At 36.4% G+C, this 12,822-nt stretch overlaps 1 protein-coding gene across 6 annotated transcripts in view; it reads right to left on the bottom strand.

Moving 5' to 3' along the window:
• LOC133534528 (embryonic polarity protein dorsal) overlaps positions 1-12,822 on the bottom strand; it is a 67,423-nt gene that overhangs the window by 38,857 nt on the left and 15,744 nt on the right. For 5 of the 6 annotated variants that reach the window (XM_061873693.1, XM_061873692.1, XM_061873694.1 and 2 more), the window contains exon 2: positions 9,340-9,405. In XM_061873693.1, the coding sequence (XP_061729677.1) occupies positions 9,340-9,405 (66 nt within the window). Of the gene's footprint in view, positions 1-431; positions 593-9,339; positions 9,406-12,822 lie in introns of those variants that run through there. The other variant, XM_061873689.1, reaches the window with a different exon arrangement.

The following is a 12,822-nucleotide window of genomic DNA, read 5'->3' on the forward strand; positions in this document are numbered from 1 at the left end:
ATTATCATGAGAATACTTATTTAACACGTATTAATATTAACACTGCGAAAGGTAACAAATGCGGTTGATAGAAAGAGAGGCAACAGAAAATTAGTAAATGATTAAGTGATAGAGCTTTGTAAATTTGCATACAACAGGTGTATTTACATACAGCTTAGCTGTTTGTTTATACATTTTGACAATAGTACTAGCCGTAGTAACTAATAAATACATATACCCCCTTATTCATAAACGTGTACTAAAGTTACGATGCCACTAATCATCGTTTGTCCCTTTCCATCATACCATACGTCGGAAAGGGACAAACGATGATTAGCGGCGTCGTAACTTTAGTACACGTTTATGAATAAGGGGGTTAGTGTTAATTTCACTGCACAGTAAACCAGCAAAAACTGTAACTGCTAGTGAACTTCTTTAATGAGAATACTCACGTATGGAGTGAATGTAACAGCAATAACCCATTTTACACAAACAATAGGTACACATAGAAACTAACCAAGAGTGGACAGCGCACGGTTAACTCTATTATTTCACTAAAAAGAGTCTACTGTATTTGTCACATTTTACACTCAGCACACAAATAAACCATCCAACCATCAACATAATACTGAATCAACGATAGGAACAACAAAGTATAAAAACCATTCTAGTAGTCGCTTACGACTCTTGGATAAACCGCGGGTTTTTCCCGACTTGTTGAATGGGAAAATAATACAAATACCACGTAATATTCAATACCCAGCGATCGTCTGAGCAGGCCTACGTAACGTATGTAAAATAAGTAATAATTTGCATATTTATTTCCCATACGAATATATGGCCTAGTTATGCAAATATTGTATAAACATGGCACTAAAATGTTTTGAAATGTATTTTTCACGTCAGCAGCTCAAACAAGGGTAATTTGCTGCTTAAAAACAGTGAGCAAAATCGCATTTTGCTCACCGAGTGAGACAAAATAACATTCAAGTGACCTTTAGATTCGAATGTCATTTCAAAGTGCGGGGCCTAATACAAGTTCGAAATATTTGGATTCTATTGTCTTTATCCCTTTCACGTCATTAGCAAAAAGAAAGAGACAAAAAAATTGCATACGTAATTCAACGGTATATTGACGGTTTATAATAGACCCCCGAAATAAGTCAGACCGCATCGTTTCAAAACACCCTACGAGTCTTCATTCGTAACAATTAATTAATGAAATAAAAGTTTAAAATTTAATAAAAACACCATATTTTACGTATTTTATTATACAATCAAAACAATGAACTTATACAAATTTACGCAATTGTTACGCAGTAAATAATTGTACTTAAGAGGAATTCCTAGTTGCGATTTTTCTATACAAACGCTCTCGACTGATTCCTCCCTGGATTTTTAACCTAGAGCAGTGATTTTTTCAAATAAGATCAATATCATCAATATCTGTGCCGCTATGTTTTGCTTTTTTGGATTATTTTATTTTGAAGAAAGATACAGCGCCTCGAAAATCGCAAAAACGGCTAAATTGAATTGGCTGTAAAAAAAGGCACAGTATACAAATATGACAAAAAATATCCAAAAAATCAAAACATAGCGGCATAGATTACTTCTTCCTCTTGCAATTTCCAAAATTTCATAATGATTAGTTGCGTTTTGGAGGAGGAAACAGTCGAGAGCGAAACCTCGATTTTTAAGTTTTTTGCGAGTGAATTTCGGTCCGAGCTGCAGTTGTCCTTATCGCACGAATTGGAGGCGGAGACAGTTTCTAAATATACGTACACAGAAGGAATAGTGATGGGAATAACATCCTTATTAGGGATTGCAGAACCGGTACTGTTTTAAAGAACCGGGATTTCTCGGTACTTTCGGAACTGGTCTAATTATTTCATTATTTTAAATAAAACGACAGCATTTTGCGATTTGACCACCTTTCGTATTATAATTTAATAATCACATTTTCTTTTATTACGTAGTAGGCAACTTTTTTTAGAAATATAGTATTTTACATTGCTCACACTTGTGCGTCACAAGTAAATGATAACTACTTTGATGTTTACCACTACATAGATAGCAAATTTAATGAAATTACATTGACGAGGGGATTTATATATAAGTATCGCAGTCGTATTGTATAATCCGCCGTATTACATTACGGCTATCCGATATCAAAATAAGGGCCATTTTGAAATGCGGCGGTTCAACGATTAAGGTATGTTGGGTAAATACCGGATGCGGGTGAAGAACGTAGGACATTCATTTCCCTCTAATTTGGCTTTATTTTTTAATGTTGGCAAAATTGTAAGCAACGTGTTGGCAACGTTGTATTTATAATAAGTGACATTTATCCAAAAAATGCTGTGTACCTACTAGTATTAGTTGAATATGTACCTAACTCAAAATGACCTGTAAAACATTGACTTTTACCAATAAATTTCTTGTATCTTGTATCTTGTATTGTGTAAGACGCCATTTCATTGCGCCTCGACTGTCAGTGTCCCCGCGTCGCTCAGGGAGTCGGGCTTGTGCTATGTGCAATCACAGAGAGCAAGGTAAATTTCGCGAATTCTTCCTTCTATCCGATCTTCGCTCTGTAATTTATTTTGCGTATTGTGATGAAACTGTGTTTGTTTTTGTAATTGTGTTAACAGACCTAGCACTGCTGTAGACCGATATCCGATCTTGACCCTTCCAGGTAAAGATCGGACCAGAAACAATCAGATCTTTACCTATTTAAAAAATAGCAGTGATTATCAAACTTTAAATTTACTTCAATTTACCTACTGACCTTAATTATCACATTTATTGTTTTCTTGATCACACTTTCGTACCATTATTTTTATCCAGTACCACTACCAGCGCGACGGTTACTGACAATGTAATTTTTTTACTTTCCGCAACCCAAAGGTTGCCTTTTAGCGATAAGACCGCATGTTGTTTACCTGTGCTTATGTGTATGTTTTCTTTTGTATTGTTTTCTTTTATTGAGGTGTGCAATAAAGAGTATTTATATTGTATAGGGATGATGATACATGTTGAAATTTATAACAAAATCGAGTAAAATAGATAGCAAATGAGCAATTTTTCGCAATAAAGTACCTACACATACGGATGCATATGTAGATGTGCACGCATACATACATTGCTAGTTTCGGATACAAAATAGAGATAGGGCTTCGAAAGTAGTTTCCTTAAAATGCTTCAAGATTGTATATCAACTATATATATATATATATATATATATATATATATATATATACATAATTGCAAAATTAAACCAACAAAATCGCAATTTTAATTATTTTCCACACTTCAAGATGGGCTCTCAGTGACCTTGACCTTTTTAAAGAACTACTTAGTCTTTTTGATTTCTAAGTTTGATTTTTATTTTTTTGGCGACCTTCATTAAAAATGACTGGGCACGATTATTTTTTATTTTGATTTTTGTCCCTCCTACTTAAGTACTTAATATCTTCCAGTACATTCCATTCAATAAACAATACATTTACACTTTCCCTAAACCTGTACAGTTCACCAAATCTTAAATTGTCAAAACTACGCAACGTATCTATTATTTTAGTGGTTTTTTTTTATTACTTCGGGTAAACCTTACAATAAGAGGTCAAATTCAAATTGCCTTATGACATAGGTATCAAAGTTTGAGAGCCACAATTTTACCAATTTTTGTATCCGGGTTAAGATCGGATACAAAAGGGTAGACACCGGACCTATTTCTTTGTGATACCTTATTCTCTTTCCATTAGAAGCAACTTTTTTTCACCATCCAATGTTCTCCCTTGATGGCAAAACACTCGTTACCCTAAAAAAAGTATGTCTCATCTTTACACAGGTACAATACTAAAACCGTTTTATATTGAAGATTACCAAAATTCAGGCCGAATCTACGGTTATTATTTAACAATTCGCTACGTACTTCAAGAATCTGTCACGTGTTGCGATCACGAAAAATCATTTTTTCACGAGTTCTCTCAATTGGTCCCAAAATTGTCCGGCATTATCCCAACATACTTTACCCAGATTGTCATTGCGATATATACGTTGTTCAATAAGGCGGCCCAAGTTTAGCCCCATCGTACTACAAGTTAAATAGATTGTAACCATAGGTATATACCTACTTACAAAATTTCACAACACACCATGATCACTCCCAACTTACTGATACGGATAGGTACAGTCAAGTGTAAAAATATGGGTGTACACATCTTACTCAAAAATATGTCCCATAGCATCTTATTCCAGTGTAATAAGAGCGTAGTACCATATTTATGAGACGATTCTTTCGATACATATTTTTGCACTTGACTGTACGACGACAACCGAAGCTGAGACATCATTCTTCTTTGCAGTTTTTACCTATATGGTAATTAATATCAATCAATCAATCAATCATTTATTATTTCGTCATCATAGGTGTAAAATACATTTAGTACAGGTGATAGGGTGTTTGGTATTAGGGTGTAATAGATACAGTATAATATAAAAATGAAAAACAATATTACGTGGTAACAACAAAAACAACTTGCGTCGGGCAGCGCAGAATAAATTCCGTCTGGCTCGCGGGCGATGTCGACGGAACGGCGCGCAATGAGCGAGCGCACGAGTCTCGCGTCTGTGTGCGCGCACTCACACTTAGATAGCTCCGGCTCCCGCCCACCGCAGCGCGACAGAAACATAGCTTCAAAAATTCGAGATTTGAAAAGTTGCTCAGCTAGGAATTGCTCTTAACTACTTTTAACGATCTCTACTATAGTTGGAAAATAGTAGTATCCGCAATTCGGACCGTATCTTACAAAGTTTTTTTTTACAAAAAAAAGTTGTCGATTGAACTGTCAATTGATGTTCATTAATTCATTATTTTCGTATTATTTTATTGAAATTTCTTTCGTTTTGTTTTATTGCGGTAATTAAAGTAAATTGTTAGAATACCTTCAGAAAACATGAGTGAAATAGTGATCCGTCCGTCTGGATTAAATTTATTCAGGTTGTATTTTTTGATGTCTGACTGACGTGAAAAATTTTGTGTACTACACGAGATCAAAGTTATTTACATCTCGTGCGCTTTTGAGTCCCTTACTACGCTCAAGATTCTAGAATCTTTCGCTTGCACGGGACTCAAAACAAGCACTCGAAGAAATATCAAACTTTGCTCTCTTGTTGTACAAATAACTATTCCAATGCTACCACACATTTCTGAATCTGTGACATAGTTAGACTCTCTCATAATCATAAGTGTTAGGGCCAACATACAATTACACGATACGACGTCGTATCGTGGGACGATGCGACATCGTGTCACGTTGCGGTGTCGTGCCGTGGCACGATACGACGTCGTGCTCCGGCACAATACGATGTCGTCTCACAGCACAATACGATGTCGTCTCACAGCACGATACGACGTCGTGTCACGTTGTATGTGTCAGGAGATAACCGCGGTCGTAATGCAGACGGGAGTCGCACCATGTGTAGATTGTGTAGTGTGTTAGTATAGCGCCAGGGCAAGCCCTATATTGTATACCGATTAAAGTATAAATTTCTTTACCTGTATGTAATATATAAAATTATATACACCGTGTTTTATTGAATTCCGTTAACTTTGGGCTATCGGTAAGAACGTTAAGGGAAACTAAATGGCATAGTTAATTTAAAAAAAAAAAAAAAACTTTTTTCTTATAAAGTTATTTTTTTTAAATACAATTTTTTTTGAACACAAATATATATATATATATATATATATATATATATATATAGCGTTGTTGTAACACGGGCATTACATTTAACTCAACCAAACAATTGAAAACTGTGACAAATCAATATCATTTCGAACATCATTCGTCCGAGATAGTATTTACGTTTAGTAGCAAATATATTATCTCATACTAAACACTAATCAATATGTAAACAGGCCCTAAGGCAAGTGTACATGCTCAAAAGGGCCTTATAAGATAAAAATTAAATATTGATTATCTCCGAAATTGAGTTAATTAGAATATCTCGGTGTCTTTGAGAAATTACTTTTTTTTAATACTACGTCGGTGGCAAACAAGCATACGGCCTGCCTGATGGTAAGCAGTCTCCGTAGCCTATGTACGCCTGCAACTCCAGAGGAGTTACATGCGCGTTGCCGACCCTAACCCCACCCCCCTCGTTGAGCTCTGGCAACCTTACTCACCGGCAGGAACACAAAACTATGAGTAGGGTCTAGTGTTAGTGTTACTTAATTTAAGGTCAGGGATGCACCCTTGAAATTAACGGAAATCAAAAAAAACACGGTGTATATATATATATAAAGTATGGCGGTCGAACAAACGATAAGCACCAAATAAATAAATGCAATTTAGCATGACTCGTATGTAGGGTTTCCCCGGATTTGTCCTAGTTTAGAGGGCGTCCGGGGAGGACTTCATTTGTAGTCCGGGTTTAAAAACTTAAAGCCTTAGGCCGCCCACGACACACGCACAACCTGTTTAAAAAAACCTGTTGACGTGTCCGGGTTCTAGACTCTAAATTTTAGAGATGGCAAGCCTACTCGTATGCTGTGTTAATCAATGTTCGCAATCGGTGTATCTTAGTGCGGGTCGCTCTCCCCGATTTGAACATAATTTTGTCTTTTTCTTTAATGCTATAAACATTTTCGGTTTACATCGTAGGTTTCCACGACACGGCGTCGCAACGAGACACGACGTCGTATTATACTATGACACGAAGTCGTATCGCCCCGCGACGTGACGCCACAACGTGACACGACATCGTATTGTGCTGTGAGACGACATCGTATTGTACCGGACCACGATGTCGTATCGTGCCAAGACACGACGCCAACGTTACACGACGACGCAACCTGACATGGCGTCGCATCGTCCCACGATACGGCGTCGTATCGTGTAATTGTGTGTTAGCCCTTTAGGTTAGGTTAGTAGGGTGAGGATACCAATACTAACTGCGATCATTGTCGTCAATATTCAGAGAAACATCGCCTGGGCTAATGCAGCTTTTCAGCGCGACAGAGACCGAATACAAGCGAATGCAAGAAGAGATTCACGTATGTGAATGAATTAATTTTTGAACTCAATTAATTATTGGCAACTCCAACTGAACCGTGGAGTTGCCAATAATCAATTTTAATGCATTTAGAGAATGTAATTGCCTTTGGGAACAATGCTAGAGACACCCAATAGTAAGAGTACATACCAATGCAGAAGAGCAAAAATGACACACGTCTTACTCTGTTAGGGGCTCGATTTAACTTGGTTGCTAATTCGCATTGAGTTACCATTTAGTAGGGGCCTATAAGTAGAGTGATTTCAGTTGTACGAGTAACAGTTGCATCCGGAGGACTACGGTACTACATTACGGTTATTGGTGATGCTTGTTGAACAAGGTCTTGCCTGAGCATATTCAGGCACTTGAGCAAATTAGGAATATGCATTGTGAAAATATCTCGGAATGAAAAAGTGTGTGGATCCAGAGACTGTAACATGTGTATAGTATGTCCGGCGGCTTAAGGGTAAAGAGCCGTTAATTAATAAGGTAGTAAATTCGGTCTTTCTCGAGTTTCTCGCTCACCACTCGAGTTGGACGGTAATAGTAAGATGTGATAATCGTAAGTAGTCGGTGCCACGAGTTGACACTTGACGTTTAAGTTAACGACTGCGTAAACTCGATCACAGTCCATCTCGCTCGCACTGATGTATCACGCAGACGCTAACGTAAATGTCAAAAGCCAACTCGTGGTTGTCGTGCAGATGCCTATATTAATATCAAATTCCATTTTCAACATAATTTGTTTATGAGATACCATTAATTGATTTATTGGTCTAAGTTACGTTATAAGGAATATGTACTATATATGTTATTTATTTGTGATAAGAAATAAATGATAGGTAGATAATATTCACATTGATTGCAAATAGGTTGCCTAGTAAAATTGCGTACGGACAGTTTTTTTTTCCTTTTTGGGGTTCCGTACCCAAAGGGTAAAACGGGGCCCTATTACTAAGACTCTGCTGTCTGTCCGTCCGTCCGTCTGTCACGAGGCTGTATCTCATGAACCGTGATAGTTAGACAGTTGAAATTTTCACAGATGATATATTTCTATTGCCGCCATAACAAAAAATACTAAAAAATAGAATAAAATAAATATTTATGGGAGCTCCCATACAACAAACGTGATTTTTTTGCCGTTTTTTGCGTAATGGTACGGAACCCTTCGTGCGCGAGTTCGACTCGCACTTGGCCGGTTTTTTATTGTTATTTAATCGTATATTATCTAACTGTAATTAGATCGATTAATCTAGGCCACCATGAACCAACTTTTTAATAAGGCATCCTATTACAGTTAGTATATTTATAAAATAAGCTTTATATACTATTAAATAACAATATAAAAAAGCGTTTTTTTTTCTATCCGTAGAGTCCGTACGCAATTTTAATAGGCAACCTATTGGCAATGTGTCATTGTGAATATTATCTATCATTTATTTTTTATCACAAATAAATAACGGATAAGAGTATATATGTATTCCTTATAACGTATCTCCTACTATAAGAGGGCATCTACTGAAACAGGACAAACAGACCTGACTTGTTACCGAGGCAGTGAGCAAAGTGGTCATTTGACACACAATGCGTGAGTGTTCACCAGCGTCATCAGTTGGCGTGAATGATTTTGTAGATCATTCATACGTCAAGCCTTATTCGTCACTGTCATGCAATTTTTGTCGAAATGACACAAAATCTTTTCACAGCTATTTAATAGCATTAAAGGAAACTCTATATTATGATTGTTTGAAATCTGCATAAGTGATAGATGACAGGTAATTGAAAAGGGTCGGGTTTTATAATAAAAAGCTACAAAATACAAGTTCACTTCTTGGTACGCTTATTTTAACGAATTTATAACTTTTATCTTCTCGAAATAGGATCCGCCATATTTAAACTAGGTGTAGTCTAATGCACAGAACATAGGTATATTGAACTGACCGGTATCTTTACAAGACGCTGCAAATGCACCTGCAGTCTGGAGTAGTTGACAGACACAGCAAGTAACGGTATTGCGCTTGTCATTTTTTTAGAGGGGCAAAATGCTCGCACCACTCAGTTGCGCTCCCCTATGCGTTCTAAGTTTTAATTCTAACTGTGAGTGTTCTTCTTGTGACGTCATTGTGGGTATGCAAAAATTTATATGCTTCATTGTAGGTTAGGTAGGTATGCAAACATCGACACTCTTCGTTGCCATACTATTGAGGATGCAGCTACATCCAATTCAATCTATGGGCTGTGCTAATATATACATAATTTACATAAAGGAAAATAAGTATTTTATTATAAAATAATACTTACACACTTCACTTATGTTCAGGTCGGGGGGAGCCTCTTCGTCATTGTGCGTTACACCCTGCAGGGCGTCTGTGGAGAAAACAGAGGCGTCACTCTTAGTCATAATTTTTTCTTTCATATATTGATTTATTGACTATAAGAATTAGCTTACACCCAAAGACATTATGTACAATGAATAATTTAGGTGAAAGTTAATAAATTGAGTAGAAGACGATTTTTAAGTTAGACAGTCAAATCAGCACACGTGGTGATTTTTACAGTCAGGTCGCCTATTCGACTAATCATTAATTACTATATATCATATAGTGTCATGATGACGAGTGAAATGGTCTCCCAGGCCCAGACCTATTGGAATTAGAATTTGGTGACAAAAATCTAGTCTCTATCTGTTTAGTGCAGGTACGAACGCCGAATACAACATCTGCATTTTTGTACTGAACATGCTTGTGCCACAGTGCCGCACACTGGTGGAATCCCGCCTTAATGCATGCACTTGAGTCAGTAAAAAATACGAAAGTATTTACCACAATAATTCGGGAACGGGAACTCTAGAAAATTAAATTTAGGAAAGGAGGTTAAATGTTGAATGAAGGACAGATTTCCCATAGACAAGACCCTTAATGATTTGACTTAATGAGTGAGTGCAATTGGGCACTGCAACTCTACGATAAATACTAAAAGGTGAATAATAGCGAACAGTTTTAACATCAATAACGTCTGGAGGCGGAAGCTCTCTAAGGCAAAAATATAACCCACGCACACCACGCATGCATTGCAAAAAGGTCAACAAACTTGGTACTAAACGTTTCAGTCTAAATTTAGTTAAAATTAGTTCTCAAAGACTATCCGGCCCGATTCGAACATTAAGATACTTCAAACATTTGCTAAAGATACGATATGGATTGGATATTTCAGTGTCAAAAGTTCTTCAAACAATGGCTGGCTGTATATAGACGTACGTATATTATATTGCCTACTGTACTGTTCGTGTCGAAAGCATTCGACTTGTCGAAATAAAATCATTCAGCCTAAGAGTCAAATTTCGAGAGGTTTACATTTTGGACGTTCGTGCCAGGGACACCGTGTTTGTTTACGTTATTTATAAAAAAAAATACTTCATATACTCTGGCAAGTTAACTCTGTCCGTAGAAAAAGGCGCGAAATTATAATTTTTATTGGCAATCCATCCTTCACGCCTACATTTTTCAGATTTGCCGCCTGTATCTAGTGACAAAGCTGGCTTGCCAGAGTATAGTAAATAGTAGGTAGGAGGTAGGTGATGAGTGATGACCGCATGACTCAAATGGTACTCTATTGGGCTACACTTACTGCTAACTGATGAGGAAATGTACGTTTTTTTTTCTGGTTTTACAATCATAACTCGATTAGTTCTGTCAGGGAAACGTATAACGTAATATTACGTATGGGATATTATTATGAGTATGGTATGGATAATTTTTCTTGAGTTATGGTCCATTATGGAAGTTTACTAACCCCGAAATCGTAAAAAAAATTTACTATCCCATAGAAAATATCCACATCAGACCAGCAATTAAGTATGAACCAGCCAATTTATTTTTTCGTGATTTCGTGTGTTCAGTATAACCTATATTCACATCGTAAAATATTGCAGTTTATTAAAAAAAAAAATTCTGGCTGGTACCACTGAGTTTTTTGGAACTTATGTACGAAATATCATATGATATTCACCACTAGCTATTCGGTGGAGGAAAACATCGTGAGGAAACCTGCATCCTGCATACATCCGCGAAGAATTCAAAGGTGTATCTCCAACCCGCATTGGGCCAGGTTGGGGACTATAGCCTAAGCCCTCTCGAACATGAGAGGAGGCCTGTGCCCAGCAGTGGGATGTATATAGGCTGAATTATTATTTTTATTAAAACAAACAGCCTACGCCAAATAGTGCTGTCTCCATTACAAATTTTGAAAATGGAACTATTAGGTTAACATTGATTATTTTTTGAGAGCTATTGACGATTAGGAGCAGGCTGACGCAACTAGGAACAAAAAAGTTTTGTATGGAGTTTGTTTCGAAAATCTTTGCCAACGAAGAAAAAGAAAACGTCAGTGTTATTAATTATGTCAAGTTTACATCAAGTCAACTGTCAGCCTAATTGTTTTGTTTGTTATGAAGGCTTCAATGTTTTGTTCGAGTATTTCGTGCAATTTCTTTTTTATTTAGTGAAAATATCGAAAACAGTGAACCGTAATCAGAGTAAAGAGCGAGTTTGTTTCAATGCCACCGAGAAAACGGTTTACTAAGTGTGAAATATTTGCCAAACGAGCCACTCGAGAAAATCACGAAAAAAGGAATTTTATAGCGAAATTTCCCTTGGATAAAGACCGGTACGTATTGCTTTATATACTATTGACCTTATTTTGGTGCAGCAGGCTTTAAACACATCGAAAGCTTGATATTTTATATTCTTTTTAGTTGTGAACTAGGGATGTACTAAAACTATCGATAACTGTATGTTTATTTGTATATCAGTGTAAATAAAATAAAATATATATATTATAGGACATTATTACACAAATTCACTAAGTCCCACAGTAAGCTCAATAAGGCTTGTGTTGAGGGTACTTAGATAACGATATATATAATATAATAAATATTTATAAATACTTATATACTCGTACATAGAAAACACCCATGACTCAGGAACAAATATCCATGCTCATCACAGGAATAAATGCCCTTACCAGAATTTGAACCCGGGACCATCAACTTCGTAGGCAGGGTCACTACCCAATAGGCCAAACCGGTCGTCAAAAAAAAATTAAATAAAATATGTGAAATTTCCTGAGAACTTGCATGCAATATGACACAAAATTAATTCGTCCAAGATTTTCAGTGGAAAATTATCTATCATCTATGCATGAATGACCATTATTTAACATATTTTTGTATCTAGATATTATTTAATATATTAACCTGAAATGTAAGTAAATTAGTCTCTGTTTTTATGATAAATAAAAAATATTATACAACATTATTACACAAATTGACTTCAGTCCCATAGTAAGCTCAATAAGGCATGTGTTGTGGGTACTTAGACATAGACAACGATATATACATATAAATATATAGAAAACATCCATGACTCAGGAACAAATATTCATGTTCATCACATAAATAAATGCCCGTACCAGGATTTGAACCTGGGACCATCGGCTTCATAGGCAGGGTTACAGCCCACTAGGCCAGGCCAGACCGGTTCTCATGATTAACAGATATATAAATACATAAAAGTTAGAGCATTGATAAAGGGTTGTTGATAATTGGATGCCAAAAATACATGATTTATAGATGCATATTAGCGCTAAATAATCAGTTGATCATCTCATTAGCAAATACTTGGAATATAAAATGTAGATAAAGTCATGTATGTCCATGGCTGTATGTTTTCAGATGCAGGCAGTGGGTGAAATTTGCTGGGAACGAAGAGCTGATACATCTTCCCA

The sequence above is a fragment of the Cydia pomonella genome, chromosome 2 (genome assembly GCF_033807575.1).
Source record: "Cydia pomonella isolate Wapato2018A chromosome 2, ilCydPomo1, whole genome shotgun sequence".
Taxonomy (NCBI): Eukaryota; Metazoa; Arthropoda; class Insecta; order Lepidoptera; family Tortricidae; genus Cydia; species Cydia pomonella.